A 23,849-nucleotide genomic window follows, 5' to 3' on the forward strand; every position below is an offset into this window, starting at 1 on the left:
AGATTTAAACTGGCAGCCTCACAGTGCGTTCGCTCTCCCTCGCCCCTCTGTCTCTATCGCGCAATAAATAAATGCTCAATTATTAATCTCGTGTCTCCAAACGATGGCGGGCTGGGTGAAAAGGAGGAGAAACTACTTTGTGTCTTCCTCCAAACCCCTTGGCAAAGAGACAGAGAATGTCACACACGGTAAGGCTGGCGCCCGCCTCTAAGTCTAGAGCCTAGAATAAGAAGAAGAAGAAGAAGAAGAAGAAGGGGGGAGAAAAAAAAATCCTCTGCTATTCCGGCTTTTTTGAATGAGCCACGTGTTCAAACTACAAATCAGCCCACACGTGAGGAATCCCAATTGCTCAATTAAGTGTTTGGGATTGGGGAAAATTGCACGGGAATCTGGGGTGGGGACAGCAGAGGGGAGTGGAGTAAAAAGGAGGGGAAGAGTGGATTGGTGTTGGGAAAAAACCTGGCGAGCTATGTGCGTAAAGGGATTCCGTGAGAACCCAGTGTATCTTTACTAGAATCACATTCGTGTGCCTTTCTCTGCAAAGCCTCGATTCTCATTGGTCGGCTGCGGAATAGTAAAACGGCAGTGCGCTCACGCACGCCCATAGCAGGGAGACGCTGATATTGCGGGGGCTTGTGCGCACGGCTGTGCTAAGTGCGCTGTACTGATGACACAGTCAGAGGAAAAGGGGGTGGGGCCATTCATAAATGATGTTGCACTATATTGCTAAATTGCATGCTGGACACATTTAGTTTAGAAAATCATGACTAGGGAGGGCCCTGCGCCGCTCCGTGGGCCCTCGCGCAATATGGGAATGACACGTACTACTATCCACATGACGGCATCCATCTTCTCCTGCTAGAGTGGAGCCATGCCCTCCCTGATCCACAACTCAAAGTCCAACAGCAGGCCCGACTTGCCCGTGGTCACACAAAATGATAATGAGGGGGTGGGGGGTGTCTTTGGGCGAGATGGGTGCCGCCGCGCCACTTGTTTTTTCCAACTTTCACAGCATTTGGCACAACGAGAAAGCCTTGGCCATGTGGAGCGGCTGCACATGGCGAATCCTCTCTGCTATACCTCCGCCATGGACTTGCATGTACTGAAAGAGGGAGGGGTCTCCTACACTAAAGTGCCCCTAGCGTCCTATGTAACGCACAGCCCAATTCATTCACGTGTGGAATACATGTCTAAAATATTACAAAACTGTCAATAAGATCTTTTGCAAATCATAGGCAAAGGCCGATAGCTTACCCAGGGGTCACTCTGCAGTGGATGGCCGTGTTTATAGGACTGATGGGCGTCTGAATCCATACCTGTTGATGGCATAATGGTCAATATACTAAGTTTTTCAACAGGAGGGACCCCTAAATGAAGATTTACACAGTGTCGTGCTTATCAATAGATCATATCTGACACTGGATTTGTAAAGGAGGAAAGGGAAACCTAAAAACATCATTTCTGTCATAGTTTCTTCTGGTGGAACTGAAGTAGCCTACATTTTATAGTAGGTCTATCTATCTATCTATCTATCTATCTATCTATCTATACTCAGCTGCTGGTTTATTAGGTACAACTAGCTAAAACTAATGCAGTCTAATACATCAGTCCTGCGATAAATTCTACCTTCATGACAGTGTAATGTTCAGTGTTTTTTAAGTGTTTTTTTTAGAGAGGTGTTGATTCAACATTGTGGACATTTTGGGGGCTGCACTTTGCAGTGCTTTGAAGTGTATTGTGTTATACTGAGTGGTGTAGTAATACAGTACAATTAATAAACTGAACATTATACACTTCATGAACATAGAATGTACTGCAGGATTGTTGTATTAGACGTCATTAGTTTTAGGTGCGTGTACCTAATAAACAGGCAACTGTAGTGTATCTGTATGTAGTGTATACTTTGTATATTCTTAATATTAAAGCTGAATGTTCAACTCTAATCCCGACATCTTCAGACTGAGGGGTCAGTTCTACGAAAGTGTTTTCGTGTGCTCAATACCCTGCACACATGACGGTATAATCTGAGATATGAGGTCTACAGTATAACTTGTCAGACAGTTTTTCAGAATCATGTGTGGGCATGCATAAGGGCATCATTTAATTCCTATAATTATGTTATATGAATTGTCCTGTATGAGTTATGAGTGGCAAATTAAAAACTAAGTATGAATTGTAGCCAGAAAGTAACAATGGAAACTATAAAAAGTTACATAATAGCATTACCTTGAATTTCCTTTTCCTGTAAGTGCATGTTTTTCATTGCAGCCTACATATATTACATGCTAAGTCATTTAGCCTTTAAACAGCTGTGTTTAGAAAAGTTGGTTAAAGTGCATTTCACTAAGGAAGGAAAGTGTTGGAAAAGTTTAGGTGGGTGTAACCTCCACTGCAGCCCTGCAATTCCCAGTGCAAAGAGCTATGCTTTGAGCTGAAATGATAGTAGTGTGTCCCTGCAGTGTTTCCTAATGAATAGGCCTAGGTGTGCATGCTCATGTAAAGCAGGTTACAAAGGGACTGTTGGTTTAGTGGGCCCTTCAGCCACTGGCTCAGACTGGGGCCATGGCTGTCTCAGTGGGGTTACTCCTCTGCTGCTGAACAAACACACGAAGCGTCCTGATTGGTCGGAAAGGTTGTCCAATCAGAGGGCTGCAGCCCCGCTCCGTACTACTGCTGCTGGCTCGGCCTCAACGCGCTCATTCATTGGCTCCTCGGCTCGACTATTCTATATGAATCAGCGCGCCAATTATGCATTTCTCCCCATGTTTCCTCGGCAGGGCTTTGTCATAAACCATACAGATGTAACGAAACGCGAGCCAGTGGCCGAATCCGCGGCACTTTTTTATAACCGTTCTCCACAGTTCAGGAAGTTTAGGTTGTGTTTGCATGAATGGGCCACTCATAAATAGGTTAAATGAAAAGAGAATAAAACAGAGCGTTTAAAATTCTCTTTAAGTGCACTCTCTACTAACGTTTAATCGTTTTATAATTTGTTTCAAGTTTCAACTCCCGGAAAGTTTCTTAATAACTTTTCACTCAGCAGTTAGATCCATATATTCTTTATGTATGGACTAATATAAGCAATGTGTTAAATCTGAGCGCTTTCCGTTGGCCTAGTTAGGCTCCCAGGCCTACAATTTTTTTTATAACACAGTTTATTTGGCTTTAACGATTTCCACTGCAAATGAAACAACGAAACGCACGCGCAGGAACCCGGTCTGAACGTGCCCTCCCTGCTGGATCGCGCCTTATAGATGGCCGATTCTGTGGACTGAACGTATGGCGGCAGCAGTCATGGGAGCTCTCGCCTGACTTTGTCGGTTTAAATGAACTGATGCATGGCTGCAGCCTGTCTGCTTGTGTGTGAGTGAGTGAGTGTGTGTGTGTGTGTGTGTGTGTGTGGCTGCAGGCTCTGCAGGAGGAGTAGTGAATGTATCGCTGTGGAATGTACAGAAAGTCTCCCCGCCCCCAGTCTCAGGACTCCTCGCTATGGACAAATTCCATAGGGGGCAAACTGACATAAAGTTTCAGACTGCATCCTATGTGGGAAGAGTGCTGCGGTTAATGTCAGTGTAGGAAAAGAACTGACAAAATCGATCTGGTTAAACATAGTCTGGGATATTTCTAGAGAGAGAGAGAAGGAGAGAGGAGAGGGGAGGCAGATTGTTTAAGTAAAACGCAGCTTATAGCCCAACTTTGAGCTGCTGGCCTCACTCCAAGATGTAGATAGTCTGCGTCGCCAAGCGCAAGGCTCTTTTTCAAACCCCTTTAGGCTACACTGAATCAAGGGATTCTGTTTTCCGGTGAGATTGCTTTATTATTTTTTTATTTATTGTTTAGGCGATTCAAATCTGTACCTATGTTTTCTTTCCACTTGAGTTGTAACCATTAAATCCACTGACTGACCGCTTCGGACAGAGTCAGGGAACACTGTGGTGAACGCCATGTTGAGGAGAGTCTAGAGCCTTGCAGTAACATGAACTGATGGAAACACTGTCCTGATCGACGTTAATGCAAGTCTTTCTTTTTTTTTTTGTTGGGTCCAGACATGTGTTTTCTATTCACATCAAGAGGTTACATGCAGGCTGCAAAACAAAAAAAACATGGATGTGTTTTCTCCTCACATTCTCCTGTGGGATGACACCCTTCATCTCATTAGAAAATGGCGGTTTGTGCCCCCTCAAAACACATGCCAAGGAGCATTTCTTTTTAACAGTAAATAACAAGGTCATGCTAAGTGGTAAAATATTCAAATGGCAACATATATTCAAGCTAATATCTCTGTTATTTTAAAAAAGAATAATACTAGTACAGAATCTATAGTTTTTTTTCTCGTTTTCTCGACACTTGTACTCTTTTTTTCCCCCAAACAAAAGTCAAATGCTGCAAATTAGTATGAAAAAGTTAACTCAATCTAGATCAACAGTAGCAGAAAAGATTATTTAAATGTGGAGATATTTTTAAGGGAATAATTGGTGTCTTACTGTGTTAAAAACAACCCCCTAAAGCTATTAATAGCAGCCAAACATAGCTGCCGTCATACTATTGTTTTGTGTCACAAGTTGCAACAACTCTCCCTGTATTCTTAATGAAATATTTGTTTAATTGCAAGCTATTTGGTTCAGTACTGCACACACTGCATTCCCCACGCTGCACCATGTGTAAAAGAAATAGCTTGAAATTCACATTTGTTTTTACTTTTCATTATTTCAACAGAAATCTATATTTTTTTGTAATAAACGTGTTGATTTTTGTATTTCTTGTGATCCTCAGATGACTGCATTATTATTGTTGTTGTTGAGCATTTGATCAGATTAACGCCACATGCTCATGCAGTACAAAGGTCTGATGAAAGTGGGTGTTTTCACGCAGTGTCACATGAATATTTGCAGACTTTGTCACACTTTGCAGCTATATTGTATGGCCATGCTTTAGCATGTAGCTCTGTCTCTTTTGTAGGAATACTTCCCTTCTGGCTGCTGTTGTTTGCTGCTTTCAGCACCTTGATTGATTCGTTACACTGTGGTTTGTGTAGAGAAATGTCTCTTGAAACAACTCAAAAGCAATCAATTTCTTCAATATGTTGTTTTCTTAAAGAGGGGAGACACATGATTCTGTGGTGCTTCATGTTTTCACACTTGTAATTTTACATTAGATTATGTTTATTGCAAAATAAAGTGCATTATTTGTTCAATCTGGAAATAGACTACATTGTATTTTCTCTCAGGTGGAAAAGTTTCTGCAAATTCTTGTTTAAAATATAGCTGTTATTTATTGTATGTGAATATTGACTTGGGGTAAAAGTGTTGGAGGTAATCATCTATCAACTTGAGGATTTTCTAAATTAATTTCAGTAGAGAAATACATATTATTTGATGTGGATTTAACAGGGTTTTTGAACCAGCAATTTTTAAAAATGTTATGGCAGAGTAAACCTTTCCGCTGTCTGTGGATTGTCACTTGTATTAAAATCTGAGCTGTGCATATATGCAAAACATTGACCACAAGTTTCAAACAGTTTTTAAATTGATAATGAAATATTTTATTGTGTTGATACAAATTAGCCTACAGTTAAAACAAAACAATAAAACACATTTCTGGCATAGTAAAGAAAGGTTTGTTGGTTGAGTTTGGACATATTCCGTTAAGATATAAACAGATAAATGCATTTAATCTCATAAAAATGTCATTTTCTGAAAACATCTTCCACTGACTATAACTTGATATAAGCCCAAAGTAAAATGATAGAAAGCATCAGGTGATATTTCTCTTTTGGACAACTGTATCATCAAGAACTCTGGCTGATAAGTGAGATGATCAGTGTGTGCTGATGGAATAGCAAACAGTTGCTAATGCTTGTTGTTCCAAGTGGAGCCTTATGTTTACTGCTCGGACGTGAACAACTGAAGAAGTGGTGGATTTAAGCCTTCACCCCTCCACCAGTCATCCTGTGTTCAAACCATACAGACTACATGAACATGCTGCTGCCTGATAACCTTCAGACATTGTCCTGTATGTTAGGAGTGTACCCTCCCACCTTTATTCTGACCACAAATGCACATTAAAGCTACAAGTTGCACCTGCGTGTTTGCTTCTTTATTATAAAATCATCTATAGTATAACTATATGATAAAGTTGATGGAAAACTGAGAAAAGGATGGAATTAGTATATTTCATAGAATCAGCGAGTGCAACAATGATCTTTTTTTGTGTGCGGGCGAAGTAGGTGTGGACTGCTTCCTCCAAGCAAAAAGTTGACATACCTCTTGATATTGTCCTTTCTCTGAACTAGAAAATAATGCACTTGTGTCTATCTTTCTGAATATTTGAGTATAGTTCTATAGGTGAGATGTCGCTACATGGACTTCTAATAATATGAAAGTATCTGCCTGTTCTGTCACATACTGGCCAACCTATTGGAAGGTGCCCCCCGCCACGACACCTGTGTCACCGTGCAATTTCAGTGAAGAGAAATATATTTGTGTCACAACACAACCTTACATGTAACCATAAAATCAAGGGAATTATCTGCATTTTCTCCAATCTGCACCTGTTCTCAATGTAAAACTATGAATGTAGACTATGAATTAGAGCACAATAACTAAATGTTTTCTGTTTACTTATTTGATTACACAAACTGTGTATAAAGGAAAACAAGAGGTTGAAGTTCCCTTAACGTAAAAATTAGCCTAAATGGACAAAATAGACATCCGACGATGGCTTTGACTGTCGAATCTTTGAGAAACAGCTCATACTTTGACCCTTGTATCCTTCCAGCTAGTGGTTACCTTTAGAATTATCTTGGAGTCAGTGTGAATGAATGCGTAACTCTGAGGGGCCCCATGACATGTCAGCAGTGATTATTAACCCCATTTGAATGAAGTGCTTTATTATTGGTGCTAAGGTCTACAGATAAAGAGCCCTCCTTTCCTTCAGGTTTTCTTTTGAGATTAGCCACTCAGTATCAAGGTCTTGTTTACCCCAAAACTAAATCTATTTGGGACAAAAACTAATCATGTTGTGTTGATGCAATTTAATGCAGTAAAGTGTGACTGGTAAATCTTGTCAGAAGTAGAACAAACTTGACCATTTCAGTCATCTTTTCATAACGCAAAGCTTAAAATGTGTTACTGTAAATAAGGAAATGTTCTAGTAACATCATTAAGGTGAAGTAATGACTATAGTTACTGTGAATATGCAGAGAGAAATGCCATGTAGAGTTACAGAATTCTCTCAATAATAATCTTGTTTTTCTCACATGTGAACTTTGTATCTTATGTAATGAAAGCCACCCAATAAAAGGTTGGTAAAAGTCCTTCTTTACATGTCTCATTGGTGAAGTTTGAATGAGAGAAAACCCAACTTTTGGACAATCTATTGTGGTTTCAAAGAGTGGCTCCAGATCAACAACTTTAAATTTGTGTGAACATAAACTTATCACGCACAACGTCTTGGCACTGGTCTTGTTCTGTGAAACTCTCCCAGCTTGTTTTCCCACCTCACCCACTCAACTTAAAGTATTAACTCCCACCTATACAACTAAAGCTCAACTTCAATTTCATGCACATTAAGTCAGAAAAACGCATTACAAACTTTGGAGTTTTCATATACTTGTATTTCCATACAAAGAAACAACAATAAAAAATGTAACACATGATAATAAAACTCTGGAGAAACTCAAACTTCCTTGACTAAAAAACAAAAACAAACAGTGACTCTGAATGTGAGCAGAGAACCAACCAATGATTGCTGGCAACACTTCTTTTTACAGCCTGATTTACCTGCTACTTACCAGTTAGTCCTATATAACATTGAGATTAATCCATTATCTTTCGAGTGTATTCATATATTTACTTAATACAGGTTGTAAAATTAAGTGTCACCATTATTTACTAAAACCCAGTTTTCTTTCCTCATCATGACACGGGCCGTGTTAACAGTGATCAGTGCAATAAATCTTATTAACCATCACTTCACAGAAAAAAATTAGTCATTGCTGCAGACAATTAAGAAGGAAGGATGCAAGTCTATGTTGAAACAACAACTGAGTTCTTTGCTCACACTCAACACGGATGCATCTTAACGTCTAAAAATTAAGACATCTATTGCATGTAAACAAGAACTATCTCAAAACTTAAGAGTTCTGTTGATATAGACATGCTAATTCAAAATGTTCCCCTCAGAAACACCTTGATGAAACACACACCATCAATTATTGGAGGGAAGCTGAAAGTTGACAGAAGAAACTTAGTATCGCCCTGCGAAAAGAACATATGAAACTTACATTAGTCCAGTTATAAGTACATTACTATTAAAATCAATGTGCTTTCACCAGTGATCAAGGAACATAAATCTGTTTAATACTAACAGCATGTCTGATTTCATGTGTGAAGATGATAAAATACATCCAGCTAGGCAGGCTTTCTATTGTATGCATTTCTCTTCACACTTACGTGGGCTGTAGGAGCGAGACCGTGAGCGAGACCTGTATCGACTGTAGTAGGGTGATGGAGAGCGCCTGCGACTGCAAAAGATAAAGAAAATTTCATACATTTTCTCCTACGTTAACAGTGTAACATTGGCTTTGTACTCTCAAATTATTACTCACCTATACCTATAGTCGTACTCGTCATATCTGTCATAGCGGTCATAGCCACGGTCATAGTACGAGTCTCTCCCCCTCCTGCTGCCGCCGCCGCCGCTGCCGCCGCCGCCGCCGCCACCACCGCCGCCGCCACCACCCCCACCCCCACCCCCATTGCTGTTAAAATAAAGAAAAACAAGGCCATGACTTCCAGGCCTCTTATCTCTTTAAAAACACAGCGCCATGTCAAAGCTGATATGAATTGTTGCAAATCACGAATGTATTTCAAGAAAGGATGCACAATTACATACAAAAATGATAAGTGACACCACAACTCAATGTGCATGGACTTCAACCATGTGATGACAATTCAAGGCCACACAATAGGTTAAGAAAAGGGATGTGCGAGACTTGACATTAGTGTTGATCTTACTGAGTTGGTCGGCCCATGTAGATTCCTGGTGTGGGAGTATGGGCACGTTTGGTAATGGAATAATCCACTCTGATGCGCCTCCCGTCCAGCTCCATGCCATTGGCTCGCTCCATAGCCTTGAAAAGAGGCAGGAGAAGACAAAGATATTGTCAGACTAATGTAAGCTTTTTGGTAGAAATTATTTAATTCACAAAGGCCCACCTAAATTACCCACCGTAGACCCTTGCTATGGGATGCATGACTGCTAAGTGAAGGAATTTGTGCCAAGGCAGACACCTAGTGGCGTATTCATGTAATCACATCTAAATAATAAAAATTAGTGGCTTTATATGAAGGGAGAACCTGCATGTACTAAAATGACAAACAATATGCAGTTGCGAATGACCATATATGGATAAACTAAAGTTTTAGAAGTATTTTTAAGTGAACTAATCAAAAAAGTGTCCATGGGCAAAATCTTCATCTTAACACCAGATGAATGCAATTAACTACATCAGAAGACATAAAACAAACAAGTCTCAGAGACCAGAACAGAGGATCGTTGGATATCTACCCAATGAATAAAACCACAAACATTTCCCATACCTCTTTGGAATCCTCAAGTCTCTCGAAGTAAACGAAGGCAAAGCCACGGGAGCGACCTGTGCGCTGGTCGTACACCACATTGACCCCTGCCAGAGGACCATAGCGCGAAAAAACCTCCCTCAGGTCACGCTCTGTGGTGTACAGGCTCAAGCCAAACACCCCCAAACATGTGCTGGGGTCAGGGTTTGCCTGGAAGGGTCAACAATAAGGTCAGAGTTGATGGTGTGGTGTACCGCATCTCCCGAAGTAATGATTTGCATCCAAAATCCAGTAAATGGATAAATGGAAAACATGCTTCTTTATACACATGGCATAATTTTTCATGTTTAATACACTACACACATATACTGTGGAAGTAAATCTTTCCAAAATCACCAAGAATATATCTAGGATTAATTCACTTTTAAAAACCTCCTTACTTATATATTGGCTGCTTCCGATCTGTTTTCACTGTTTCGAGAGGAGGTACTACATTGGATTCTTGCTCTTATCTTATGATTTCTAGCTTACATATATGGCCGTTATTGAGTTACTACTAAAAAAGGTAAGAATATTATCACATTGGGGTACCAAAACTTTTCCCACCAAGCATCTTCAGTTTTACCAGTCCAACAGTAAATGCTCAGTGGGTAAACTATGACAGCTTTAATAACCCCTTAAACGGCTTTCAAAAAGATGCCCCTGGGACAATTATACAACGTACAAAACCATTTAATTCACCTCCTGCTTGCTTTGAAAATCTCACTTAATTCCTGCTTTGCCTTACATGGACCTCTTAAAGCAGCAGTGCACTATAAACATTTTTGACATTACAAACTGTGGTCTAACATGGTGCTACAGGAAAAGCAGAGATCTACTTATGACTAGCTGCCCTGATTTATTAAGAAAAATTAATGTTTCCAAGTGTAAAATATAGATTTTCAAACATGTTTGATCTAGCATTTTCCATTAGCAGTTTGATCAGAGCTTTAAAAGGCTTCCTTATCAGTGTCACATTGTTACAGGAAAGTTTTGGAACACATTAACTTAAATATACATATTTAGTATATTATGTTATCTATTCATATTTTACTATAATACCATAATGAAACAGATACAGCACATTATAAACTAAAATGCACGAAAACTGCATACACGCACACACACACACACACACACATTTGAAGCCATCCACATATTATATGTTGATGCAATAAAATGAACATACAGTAATTTAAATACTAACAAGTATTGATAAGCTGGCTAATGGCCATCTTGAACCAGTGTTACCACATTTACTATAATTCTGTAGGTGATCCAATGCACATTGCACACATCAGAATCTGTAACATGCCATTTTGGTTGCGACCCACCATCTGAATATACCAAGTTCTATTTCATTTCTGCTAAGTTATATTTACCCCCTTATCCCTCACCCAGTACTACATCGGGAGCAGCACCTTTGACCCACACACAAACATTACATCGCTCTTGCGCAAAATAGTTCGTAAGGTCCACATACCCTAACATCAGCATCACCGCCATGACTGCATGCTTCTTTTGTAAAGTCATGGCTCTGTTGATATAATGGAAAGAGGGGATGGTTAATAAAAAGGGGTTATTAAATGTCATTTCAAAGTGGTTTCCCACAGCATTAACAAACAAAAACAAAAAAATGATACTTCCTAACACATAAAATGAGAAATTCACTTGCTCTTGAGTTTAAACTAAGTGTTACTTAAATCATATAACCCTTGTAATCATGTTTTTAATTATCCAACTCAATCCACTTGCAAAACATTTTATACACATTAAGTTTAATTTATTCAATCCATTTTGCTAAAGCCAATCTGTCTAAACAAAAAAGACAACAAATTGCTGAAATAATGAGATATTAAAGAAAAACAGTTTTGAGGAGATTAGCATGATGATTGTGAAACCATGCAACAGCTTTAAATTCAAGTTTGTCACAACTTCCTTCTCTTCCCAAAACATTTTGAGCATGACTATTTTTGTGTTCAATTTGTTAAGTAACAGATCATACAGTATATGCCCATGTCCTCACTAATTACAATCTGCAATAAGCCAATCTCCACAAAACTCTGAATGATGTTCAAAATGTCAGTACTAACATCTTATAAGTGTGTGTGAGCATACAGAAAGTGTCCTTTGGCTCTCCTATAGCCTTGTGTACTTTGCCCTGTCTTCAGATCTCATCACACTCACCCTGCTGCCTGTGTGACGGCGCCGGTTCGACATAGGGGAAGTGCTCTGACTCCTCCTGCGGCGGTATTCAGGGCTGTAGGATCGAGAGCGTGACTTCTTCCGGTGGGAATAGGACCGAGAGCGTGAACGGCTGTAGCGGCGGTTTGAGTGTCGCCTAGAGTGAGACCTGAAAAGGACGCAATAGAGGGAGGGAGGCATTGAATGTAATGGTACACATCAAATGATGAAGTTATAGATGATAATCAGTGATTAAGGGTTTTATAAAATGGCAACAACATACCTAGATTTTGACCGAGAGCGGGATCTGGACTCAGAGCGCTTGGAGGCCCGGGATGGACTCGGGGAGCCGGACCTGCTCTCCGACTTGACCCGAGCTGGACTCCCACGATCCGATTTAGATGGGGAGCGTGACCCCTATTGCCACAGCAGGATGTTAACAACTTTCTCAAGGACAAAAACATTTATTTCTTTATACAGAAAAACAAATGAAGCACAAAGTAGTGAGATGTAGTAGAGTATGTTGGACACATACAGTACACCTGTCTAAAATGCACAGCTTATGTACTGTGGAGGAAAGGGTTAGTCATTTTATAATTTCAATAAATAAATCTTTGGTTTACTATGTGGTCTATTATTAACCATATAATTCTAAAGTACATGACAGGTCTATCTCCATGTCCACCTGGGCCATCAAGGGAGAAAATAAAACATGCATTGTCATTGTACATAAAAGGGAGCATGGTAAAGAAAAGACATTTGTGACACAAACAGTATATTTACTTAACCTAGGGACACATTCATTCTTCCAGATTCTTTACACGCTACGCCCTTCTCTCAGGATTTCTATCCTTCTTCGTTCTTCTTTTTTCAGTTTTCTCATTTTCTGATTCCAGGTCTGTTTTTCCTCTCTTCACCCAAACTGAAACCAGTTTCATTTTAGCCATTACACTGCAAGCGCTTTTATCTGACACCATTCTTCAGTCACATTTCCTCCCTTTCCACTTCTATGTTCTGCTCTGTACATGTTTTCATTAGCCTTCTTTTATCTTGAAATTTTTCTTCATCATTCTTGGATAAAACTCTTCAAATCCTTCACGATCAATAACCTTAATGAAAAAAGAACATTCAATAAAATTAAGATCATAGGTTTAAAAAAAAAAAGGAGAATAAATATAATAGGAAATAAAAGGAACACTGAATGCAATACAATTACATTGTTTCTTCATTAAGTTTCAATATTCCAGAAATTATGTAAATTAGCAAAGGTTACAACAATTTAAGCTACATGTTTACAAGTAAAAATCTTAGATATAAGTTGTAGCAATGTTTGAATTTGCTGAATAAGAGCGTGAAAGCAAGGAAGGAAGAAAGGCTTAGGACTATAGTTACTTGTAGTATAACTAAATGCTAGATGAGGGAAAATAAATACTCAGGTTGCCGAAATGCAACAATGGCTGCAGCAATAGCGATAGTGATATCCGCACAAAAGGACGACATACAAACGTCGTAGATAGCTCCTAACTAATTAAATGAGCGAATGAGACAGATAAAATACATTCAACTGACAACGCAAAAATAGGACACATTTCAATTGCTAAAAATGTCTAACCCCGGTGATTTATAAGCTAGCTATCGTTACAGCAGTCTGGTTGAAGCGGTCTTGCTAGCGGAGCGGGAACCGTTCATATAACAAAGTAGCTTTGAGAACATTGTTGGCACGAGGCAAAAGAACAGAATACCTCTCTGCCTCTCTAACACAGATAATGTTAGCCAACAAAGCACGTAAAGTTAACGTCAGCGTTAAGTTAAGCTATTAATTCAGCGTTGGCTCAAATTTAGCTGTTAGATTAGCTAGCGTTAGTGGTGAATTCGCCTACAGTGTTCTCTATCGGCAGCCACACGGAAGGAAAAGGCAGAAAGGGAGATATTTGATATCTTTCGATGTGAAGACTTACCCGCCCTTCATAATTTCCATCCTCAATGTCACTCATTGTTCAGTATAGCTAATACAAACGAGTATTTTGAGAGAAATAAACTGCACTGAGGTTTAAAACAATGTTTTATTCTGGCCGGATACTAGCTAGAAGATGGCGCGTGAGGTGGGTGGTATGTTTATGTACTGCAGAATCTGACGTCATGTCCCGTCTCGTGTCCCACGCCCCCTTATTGCAAAAACTTGGCGTACTTGAACGTCTCATAACCACACACCCTGACAACTTTTTCAATGGTCCCCCATGGTTAGCGGTGGAAGGAGAATTGAGATATTTTAAGTAAAAGTAGGAACGCCACAGCATAAAAATCACTCCATTACAAGTAACAGTCCTGCATTCAAAATCTTAAAAAGTAAAACTACTATACACATTATGGAGTGTTTTAAGTTATTAAAATATTATAAGGTAGGCATCATTTAAATGTTGAAGCTGGTTGAGATGGAGCTCATTTCAACCACTCTATATACTGTTGGGTAGCTTAATTTGCAAGAATGAATTTTATAAACAGACCATTTTCTTATATGTGAAGTCTCTTACCTTGACAGCTATCAAGCAAATGTAGTGGAGTATAAAATAGCATAAAATGGAAACACTAAAGTTAAATGCAATAATACGTAGCTGTACTTTGTCGCTTTCCATTGAAAGACGTAATTTGGCTGGTAAGTTATAATGTCACATGTGGTGGGGTCAGTAAAACTTATCCTATAAACAAAAACTGGTCCTATAAATTCACTTATACATACACACACCCCTCATGGAGGATGCCCTCTGTGGGAACCACAGACTGAATATGTGGGTAGAAGCAAATACAACTGGATTAATTGTCTTGTGAGGCACATGATATCACAACTAAGATGTCCTGAATGACACTAAGCATATTTTTTCCATCACATTTAATCTGTGGGAATTGAGTGGAGAATCTGATTTAAATCTGATTTAAATAGGGGGAGAATTGTTTTTCCATGAGGTCATTTTATTAGTAAATGTCACAGCAGCGAACTGGCTCACCATCTTTTCTACTGTAGCATTATGAAGCAAAGTACATTTATGGCATCGCTCAATGTAGACACAGTCAAACCACCGTTTGATAATTCAGTCTAGCGGCCTTCATATAGAGTTAAGTTTGTAATATGTGAGCAACATTATGAAACAATTTTTTCCTCATATTTTAGTATGCCACCCACATTGACTTTGTCTCATACAATCCCCAAGTAGTATTGATGAATGTATTGTCAATCTGTCTTGCCACACAAAGTCATCGTGTTAATGAGCATCATGTTGAGCAAACTAAAGATCTCCTTCCTCTGGACAGGACAGGGTGAGGTGTACGCCCACCTCCTTAAAATACCCTAAAGTCAAAGTTGGATGAACCCATTTTTAGAAAATCTCTATAGAGTCACAGTGCAACATGAACCCTGAACATGTGTAAGCAGTAGGTCAGTCATATTAACAGCACTACATGGCTAAAGACTGACAACACAGTACATTCAATCTGTTCCACACCTAAATCAAAACATCTCTCAACACCGGGCAAGGGAACCATTGGATTTCAACTGAGACAAAGCACACACACACTCATGTTTACAGTGGCAAATAGGCATCACCCCATCATATTCTGCATAAACCTCAAACAGTCTTGCAGCAATTTACACTGCCCTCAGATGGAGTGTATATAACATTCTTTGGATTATCTCTTACAGGTGAACTATACAGTTTAATTGTCCTTAAAACTATGTATGTAAGCTAAAAGTAGAATCTTAATTCATAAGTGTACTGTTTAGGTCAGCATTTTGATATGTTGAAGCAGTATTGTAAAGTAGTAAACAGTGTAGCTAGGGGAGCATTTTAAGCCATTTGTATGATAAAGCATATGAGAATCAGGTTCAGTTCCAAGGGTGCTTATACCTCTCTGCATTTGCTTTAACAGTCACAAGATTCAAATATGGCATTGTAAAAAATGCTATAATTCAAGCCAAATAAAATCAGCAATACAAATATAAAGAAATGCGCTGGATAGTCTTGGTAAAAAATAAATAAATATCAGCATATGATAGGACAGAGCATAAAGAAGTCCTCCTTCTTCCCTCTGAGTTGGCTTTCCGAGAAGCATCCCAAGTTTCTGGATGTCCATATGTCTCCCTATTGCTTTGTACTTTGCTGATGTGGCTACATCAGTGATGGATGCTGGAAAAGTGTGATGTGGTAAAAATAAAAAAAGCAATACATCTATCAGGACTATGCTCCTTGATGTGGACGAGGCCTATTAGGGATGTGTGGGTGAAGGCGAGACGTCCCTTGGTGGCTTCCAGGTGTGTCCTGCTTTGAGGATTTCTGTAGTGCAGCGGGAGCAGAGGCAAGGACGCCCCCTGCTGTATGGGAGGTGTTAGTGGAGGAGGCATTGACCACCATCTCGATTTTCCCCTCCAGTTTGACCAGCCGTGTCAGAATGTCGTCCAGTAACACAGCTATAGTCCTCTTCAGATCAGCTGTGTGTGCATGTGAGAGGGGTAGAGAAGGAGTATGAGTATGCTTTTTCACAACGATGAAACATATAATGTTCATACCGGAGTAAGGGAGTAATTTTATGTTCAGGAAAGACAGTAGTAACCCCATATATTGCACACCATTCCTGACTTCTTAAATGCTTACCATAACCAGCCATGGAGGTTCCCTGCGGTCCACCTGGCGCATTCTGGTTCTCCTCTGTCAGGACCTTGACATATCGGCGGCTGAGCTCCAGGATCTGCTCACGTAGCTCGGCGCTGCTCTGATGGCGAGGCTGCTGCACAGTGTAGCGCAGCAACATAAGTCCCCACGCCAGGCCGAATACCAGCAGCAGCACACTCAGCTTCTGGGACATGTTCCTCCGCAGGAGTGCACCCAGCATGGTACTGGGGGTGGCGAAGGGGTGGGGAGCAAGAGAGGCCCGGTCTGAGGCTGAAAGTCTTTTCTTGGATGCGAATATACTAATAATTTGACAGAGTGATAGTTTGTTGTTTCCTGCAGGGAAATTCTCTTCTCTGCTGTCCGTATCCACAGAGAGGTCAGAGGTCAAAGTCCACTACAAAGCATTCCTAGAGCTGAAACGGATTCAGTGCCTTGTTCATGTTAACTCCAGCAGGACATGTGCTTGCCCGATACCCATAGAAAGAGTTGAGCAACAGCAGAGGCCAGGAAGTGGAACCAGAAGGAAGCTGACGCCCACAGACACCGGCAGTCAGGGGTTTTTGGAAAGGTGCTTTGGTTGTAAGATGTCTAACTCCAAATCACAGATGCAGACTGGGCGTTCAGGCAGGGGGTCCGCAGACATTGCTGACTATGTGGGAAAAATATATCAAGATAGACAGAGAAGATTAAAATTAGTTTTTAAGAGATCAATTTAGCAGAGATGGTATGATGCTTACATTTTCATTGTGCAGTGCTGCATTGTCATGAATTGGGACAAGAAACTCATTCTGCTGTACACCAAAAGTCATTGTGGTTTTTATTCTGGGTGGATAAATGCATGCAAGATTTTCCAACAGACGCCACTGCATGTGCTGGATGAAGAACAAAATCCACCTCATCATTCTTGGCAAGGAGCTGGTGGCTACATCAAAGTGGCTTCCTAGACTATTTAGCTATTATTAAAGACAGGCTTTGGGTCAGGGTGCACAATGGCCCACTCAACAAATGTTTTTCTGCCCTCCTGATTACCAGTCTAGATTTCATGGGACCCACTTTGCAGCTCCAAATTGGAGGCACAGTAACAGACAGAGGCATAGAGGGCATTCATTCTTTACTCAAACCTCAGCAATGGTTCTCTGACTGACAAATAGCCTGAGAGTGCACTGTGCACATGCAGAGGAAATTAGACAATCATTTCTCAGCTTTCACAACTTTGTCACCAAGTTCATTCTCTGCGCTCTCTCTCTTGGGTGTGGGAGTGTCACTTCCTATTGAGGTCAGAGACGGGACAGTGACTGAGGGAATAAATTATGAAAAGAAGGGTAATAGAATCCTTTTAGAGATGCTTCCCAGTCTCTATCCACACACAAACACACACACACACACACGTCCTTCCTATGACCTGGGCACCACTGTGTATCAGCAGGCAAGAACTAGAGAGGAAAGAGAAAGCAAGGTGTAAAGACTTTATGAAAGTGACAGTTGAATTCATATGAAAAGTGCAAAATCCTTGAAGCGCATGTCAGATTATGTTTCATGCCCCAGGGCAGAAACCTTGAGGATGATTTTTTTTTTTATGCCATCCATTTGCCAGTCAACAGATCATATCCATCTTACTTAATCATAGGTTGACACTTGGTGACAACCAGAATAGTTTTGGTTTTCAGACACTGTCCAGTCTTCAATGTCATGTATCATTGCATCAGGCTTGATCATTGTTCTGTGGAAAGGCACACCATTCAGGCCAAGGCTACAGACAATGAATGTTCCACTTGGTTAGAGGGCTATTTAAATATCGTGTAACTAACGGGGTGATTGACAGCGATAAGGCACGGAGTATCAGTCACATACCTAATCTTAAAGTTAAATATTGACCAGAACAGCTGTCATCTGTAATTCAGCCACAGGCTAAATGAGCAGACCTACAGCATAAACTAAAAACTGAAATGTCAATAATATTAGGGTGGGAGGATAGAAAAGATATGAAGACTTGGATAACATTATTGTGAGACATGACACTGTAACTCCACCAGACTAAACACAAACAGAGTAAGTAGCAACAAACCACAGATTAACAATTTCGCAAACATGTTTCTAAACTGACTACATTTACATATGTCGAGTTAAACAAACGCATGAAAAGTAAGCTAAGCAACGCTCAGTCGACAACGGATGATAAATGAAAGGTGCAGTCATTTTGGATACTTAGTTTCCTTTCTTTTTAACCAAAACTAGATTTTTACAATAACTGTTAGCAGCCGCTCAAGCTCACTTGAAGCTGTTTCCAACTCCATCCAACATCTCATGTTAGCTTGAAATGTTAGTTCGGCACCGCTCAAACTTGACAGACAGGAAATGATCAGCAAATCTAGCAAATGCCATCAAACACAGATCATTTACACTAGTGTGTTGTCTGAGAAGCTACCTTGCGGTTGAAGCAGGGACGAGGCGCCTGTGAGCTCTAGCTGCTACCTCTGGCTGACACTGAATGATGCTTGTTGTTTGGCAACCTTGGGCTGTCGTTGCTGTAGCTGGGGAAAATATCTCGAGCAGCTCGCTGTCTCCGTTAAAAAAGTTAGCTGCCGAGCTTCATGTTGAGGTGTCTGTTCAGTCTGATAATCATTTCGGCTTCTTCGTCCACGGTCTCCGAAACGGTGAGGTCCTCGCAGTCAAAAGTCGGTAGCTAGAAATCCAAGCATGCAATTGTGCTGACTGTCATGGTTCCCCTGAACGTCTACTGTTTGCGTCACTACTACGGCATCATGGGAAATGTATTCATACTGCTCGTTTTCTTTCAATTGAACACAAGACAAAATAAGAAATGACTAGCTAATATGCTAGGAACCCGTTAAACTACAGTCAATCAGTTTTAATTAAAATAATAAAAGCCGTTCATATAGCGCTGAATAAACAGCTAACTAGTAAAGTGTGTGGAAACATGGTGTTAAGGATGTTAGCTAAGCTACATAGCTGTCAGTGTTGATGCTACGTAGCTTAATTTTAATTCAGCGTTAGATATAAACTTTTCCTCTGATGTTCTCTCCCTCTATGTGTAACTTTATGTTTGCGTGTGTTTGCAGTGCACGTTGCGACCATTAGAGGGATGTCTACAACCATTTCCATGGCAACCTCAAAGCTTTTGGGAAGCAGTTTGCTGTGCAAGACAAAAACACAGTTATTCGATTTGGATTTTTGACAATGGAGACAATATGTCTCGATAATTCAGCTTTAAAAGCAGTGGATGACTACTGGGAGTACAGAAGGTTTGTCTCAACGTTTGATTGTTTGCGTTTATCGCCTTTGACTAATCTCGAGAGGGTTTTCATGCACTTTGGAGCAAGCCACCAGCATGTGACAACTAATGCTAACTACACAGGAACTGATGTAGCAGCTAAAGTACAATACACATGCTTCAACAACACAATAACCCTTTTGTTATAGGCAGGTCAGCTCATTGTATAGGTAAGAACACAAACACAAGCTATACGTTATATTAACGTACATCACCCTTGTCCCCACTGCGTTACATTAACGCACCCACCCCCTACTGGACACTTTATCTGGACACTTTACTTTATTCTGGTCACTGCACTGTTGTTATTTATCTTATCTTATTATTATTTTTTTTTTTTTATTCTTATTCTTATTTTAGCTTTTATATTCTACTTATTTGTTATCAAAACAATAGCACCTTCAGACCACAGCAAATTCCTTGTAATGTATGTTACTTGGCAATAAACAGTTTCTGATTCTGATTCTGATTCTGAAAGTTATAGCGGTGTGTTTATTGGTGGTTTGTCTCTTCAAGGATTGTGGGTGATGATGATGGAGGAAAACTGTTCACTCCAGAGCAATATGAGGAGTACAAGAGGAAGATGCTCCCTCAACGAGTGAAAAACAGGCTGTACGTGAGCTTTGGGGTGCCGGGAGGTATCGACTGTAAACTCATTGGCCCTGAGACACAGTGCTTCTGTATACACAGGTCATATATTATTCAATAACACATGAAATCAGACATCCTTCTCCCTTACTCTCCACCACACACATAGGCTAGATGTACATAAATAAACACACTAGTAATGTCATTTTGTCCAGGTACAAGCAACATAAGACTGACTTTGAAGTGGTTCCCTCTGAGCGACCCCTCGCCCTACCATGCCAGGTCAGAGGATGTCATTGTTCTGCCTACCAGTATGTTCCCTGGATTGGGCCAAACCCTGTCCACTGCAGGTGTAAACACTTACCTCAGGATCACAGTGAAGCTACTGGCCACTTGTGCAAAAAGTGTGAGTCTGAAATCACAACATTTAAAGACAGTATCATCTTACCTTGATGGAATCATATATACAGTGAATGTTCAAAAGATTATTTTCACATACTTGTTTCCTAATAACTCATTTTTCAGGCACTTCCTGTTCTGGGTTCCAGAGCCCCTACACCTGTGGGTGTGGCCAGCCCAGCTCTGCCCACCAGACCCTGGTGAGTAGAGTCAAACATCAAACACAGGTCCTTGGTGTAAAAAACACAATATATTTACAATATTGTTACCATTTGTCCAGACATAACGTTGCACACTTCACATAATTTCAACTCAAATCACATTGTTTTCTTGGCAGGTTGAGACAAAACTAGAGAGGGATGTACGTGGTCAGCCTGTAGGCAGGGACTTTCCTTATTCTGCCATGGGGGGGCTGACAGGGTTCAGCTCCTTGTTGGATGGTTACCTCGCTTTGGAAGCCAGTGGATCAGGTGAGCACCAGATATGTGATGCCTATATATGACGATTTAATCTCCTTCTGCGATGGAAAGCTGCAGCAGAGGGATCCATTGGAAAGTTGTGTATGTGTATGCATACAGCTCAGACATTCTTTGATTCATGGAGTCAGTGTTATGGTGATCCAGCCTTTGTTAAGACTGTTTTCATGGAGGTGTGTGTGCAGGCATTGTATTAAAGGTGAAGACAGTTCCTTTAAGAGGCATGCGAGGGCAGCAAAGAGCAGCACAGCGGCAGTGTTGAATAAACAAGTCTGCAGAGTGGGGATTTGTTCAGTTCAAAGGTGTGTAGTAAAAACCGCATGCGTACGCCTTAGATTTCATCACCACATGGATTTCTCACCCAGACTAGTAGAGCTTTTCTGGGGGAGGCAATCTCATATTGTTGCAGGATTAATTGAGATTAGCCTCTTTTAAGACTCATCTTCACTATGTGAGATGACTACAATGATCGCACAGAGGTCCTTAACTGACATACATCATAACTTCATGAAGCTTACATGCACATGTTAAGAGAATGTTTAGTTATAATGTTGCAGTGCAATGTTCAGCATGCCAAGTTAAGTTTGCAAATTATATCAGACTAATCATGGCTTCTGCTGCATTTGAGAAGTCATTTTCACCTCTTGTGAAATCCATGGAAATGTAATTAATGATTTAATGTACAACATTAATTACACATTTTTAAATCCATTTATGTGTAGTTAATTATGTATGATTTCAAATGCTGTTGACTGATTACTTTGCATCTACTTTGCACACACAGAGTTACGAGTTTGAAATGTCTAGTTCAAATGTCACACACATGCTGTCCAAATGCTGTTAGGTACAACATCAGATTGGATGTAGCCATCATAACTTCTATCAGAATCAGAATCAGAAATACTTTATTGATCCCCGGGGGGAAATTGTACGAAAATAAACAGGAGCAACTGTAACAGGCCGCATGCACAGTTGGCGCTTGCGTACATATTGAAGAAGCCCCATTTGCAAGCCCCATTTTAAAGTTATCACTCAATATATAGTTTCTTTAATTGGGAACATAAATCGTTATGTTATATTTATCGTTACGATGAACACATTTGTATTCAGTTCATCAGTGACTGCAGATAAATGCTTTCTTTGAAATATAAGCCTTTAGTTTTAACACCATCTGTGCTTCAGATCCTAGTATGGTTAATGCACACAACATAGATTTAGATAAGTTCCATACATGTGCATACCTGGTACACAACATCCGCAGCTGGTAACCATATCTCTCTGCCATATCTTATTCAGAGCAAGACAGAGAAGATGGCTGCCAGCAGAGAAGTTCAGCATCAAGGATCAAAGAAACATCTACTAAAACATCTAGCTCCACTCACTGTAAGAGAGAGACCAACAAACAGTGAAATGCAACCTTCTCAGAATCCATCTGTCAAACCGTCCATTAGATACTGGACAATTAAGACAAATCAAATAAATCTTACATGTCTTCTGAGCTGTAACCTTTAATCTTGTCTAAAGCTTAAGAACATTTTGATTGTTTCACAGCTGAACTATTTCATTTTCAGGGGAGAGTCTGTCTTTGTCAGTGTCGTGACACTGTTGTATATTCAACTGTCAGCAACAGTAGTGATTAAATCCCACCTCACAAATACATAATTAGCTGACAATATATTGATCCAATCAGAACTCTGAGTGTGGGTAGCCATTGGCAGCATGACTATGATCATCCAGATTTCCGAGTTTGACACAGTTTCTTTGTCAACTTTTAAGACATAACCTCATCAAATCACAGTTTGACAGAGGCTGAATACATAGTCAAGATTAAAAAATAGGTGGATTTATCACATTTGGAAGCATGGTTAGGAGATCTTTTCTGTGGTATTACCACAGGTGTGTAAACTTTACAGGTGTGTAGTTGAGTCAAAATGAAGGCCAAGTTTGAAGATGGGTGTGTTCCGAGCAAGGGGGCGCAGGAAGAAGGGAGGGAGCCATTGTACTGAGCGCTGAATTTTGTGTGATAATGTAGTGTGGACTACTGAGTACTCATGGGTCGGCACATCAACATGTTGCGTCTCGGCTGGTGGGATCCAAATTGCAAGATGGTCTCTAGTTTTCTGTGTTTCTGTGAGCTGCAAAAATACCATGCATAAACTCTCACGTGTAAAATTAAGTTATGAGATTAAGAATGTAAAATCTAAACAATTTTAGAATCAGTTCTTTTAAACTTTTGAATTTAAAATCTAAAAGAAATATATTGAATTACTAAGTCATACCCAAGGCCAGTTCAACATAAGAACCTGCTGTCATCTCTACTATAAAATTCCTCACAGTCATGTTTGATACCCTAATCAACCTATACTTTTATTTATTGCAGTTTTCTCAAAAATGCCTCATATTTCCCTCTCGATACACTTTCCATAACCTGGTCAGTGTATGCATCTGAGGTTTGTGTGATTCATGTTCTCTTATTGAGAGAAAGCCGCCCACTCAACATGTCACCAAAATAACACCACAGCCATGGAGCTACGTGTTCAGTGATGAGCACAGTTTTTAATTTGCAGATAGATGTACTGTCTCCGATTGATTAATCCCATTCCTCACGGCAGATCAGCTGTGATGAGAG

General features: G+C 40.2%; 3 protein-coding genes across 3 annotated transcripts; 1 reads left to right on the forward strand and 2 right to left on the reverse strand.

The window, feature by feature from the left end:
* Positions 1–7,599: 7,599 nt before the first annotated feature.
* Positions 7,600–13,998, reverse strand: tra2a (transformer 2 alpha homolog). Its single transcript, XM_070921499.1, has 8 exons — positions 13,763–13,998; positions 12,088–12,221; positions 11,808–11,973; positions 9,603–9,791; positions 9,018–9,133; positions 8,609–8,761; positions 8,454–8,524; positions 7,600–8,258 (listed from the first exon to the last, which is right to left on the reverse strand). Exons 1-8 carry the CDS (start codon positions 13,796–13,798, stop codon positions 8,248–8,250), a joined length of 876 nt encoding a protein of 291 aa, XP_070777600.1. The 5' UTR covers positions 13,799–13,998; the 3' UTR covers positions 7,600–8,247.
* A 1,971-nt stretch (positions 13,999–15,969) lies between these two features.
* On the reverse strand, positions 15,970–16,853 carry ccdc126 (coiled-coil domain containing 126). The gene is made up of 2 exons (XM_070922369.1): positions 16,448–16,853; positions 15,970–16,284 (listed from the first exon to the last, which is right to left on the reverse strand). Exons 1-2 carry the CDS (start codon positions 16,683–16,685, stop codon positions 16,034–16,036), a joined length of 489 nt encoding a protein of 162 aa, XP_070778470.1. The 5' UTR covers positions 16,686–16,853; the 3' UTR covers positions 15,970–16,033.
* Positions 16,854–19,663: 2,810 nt separating this feature from the next.
* fam221a (family with sequence similarity 221 member A) lies at positions 19,664–22,629 on the forward strand. The gene is made up of 6 exons (XM_070922309.1): positions 19,664–19,728; positions 20,274–20,447; positions 20,561–20,751; positions 20,871–20,944; positions 21,082–21,214; positions 22,517–22,629. The coding sequence occupies exons 1-6, from the start codon at positions 19,664–19,666 to the stop codon at positions 22,627–22,629; spliced, it is 750 nt and encodes a 249-aa protein (XP_070778410.1).
* Positions 22,630–23,849: the final 1,220 nt, after the last annotated feature.

This window comes from Enoplosus armatus, chromosome 16 (assembly GCF_043641665.1).
Source record: "Enoplosus armatus isolate fEnoArm2 chromosome 16, fEnoArm2.hap1, whole genome shotgun sequence".
Classification (NCBI taxonomy): Eukaryota; Metazoa; Chordata; class Actinopteri; order Centrarchiformes; family Enoplosidae; genus Enoplosus; species Enoplosus armatus.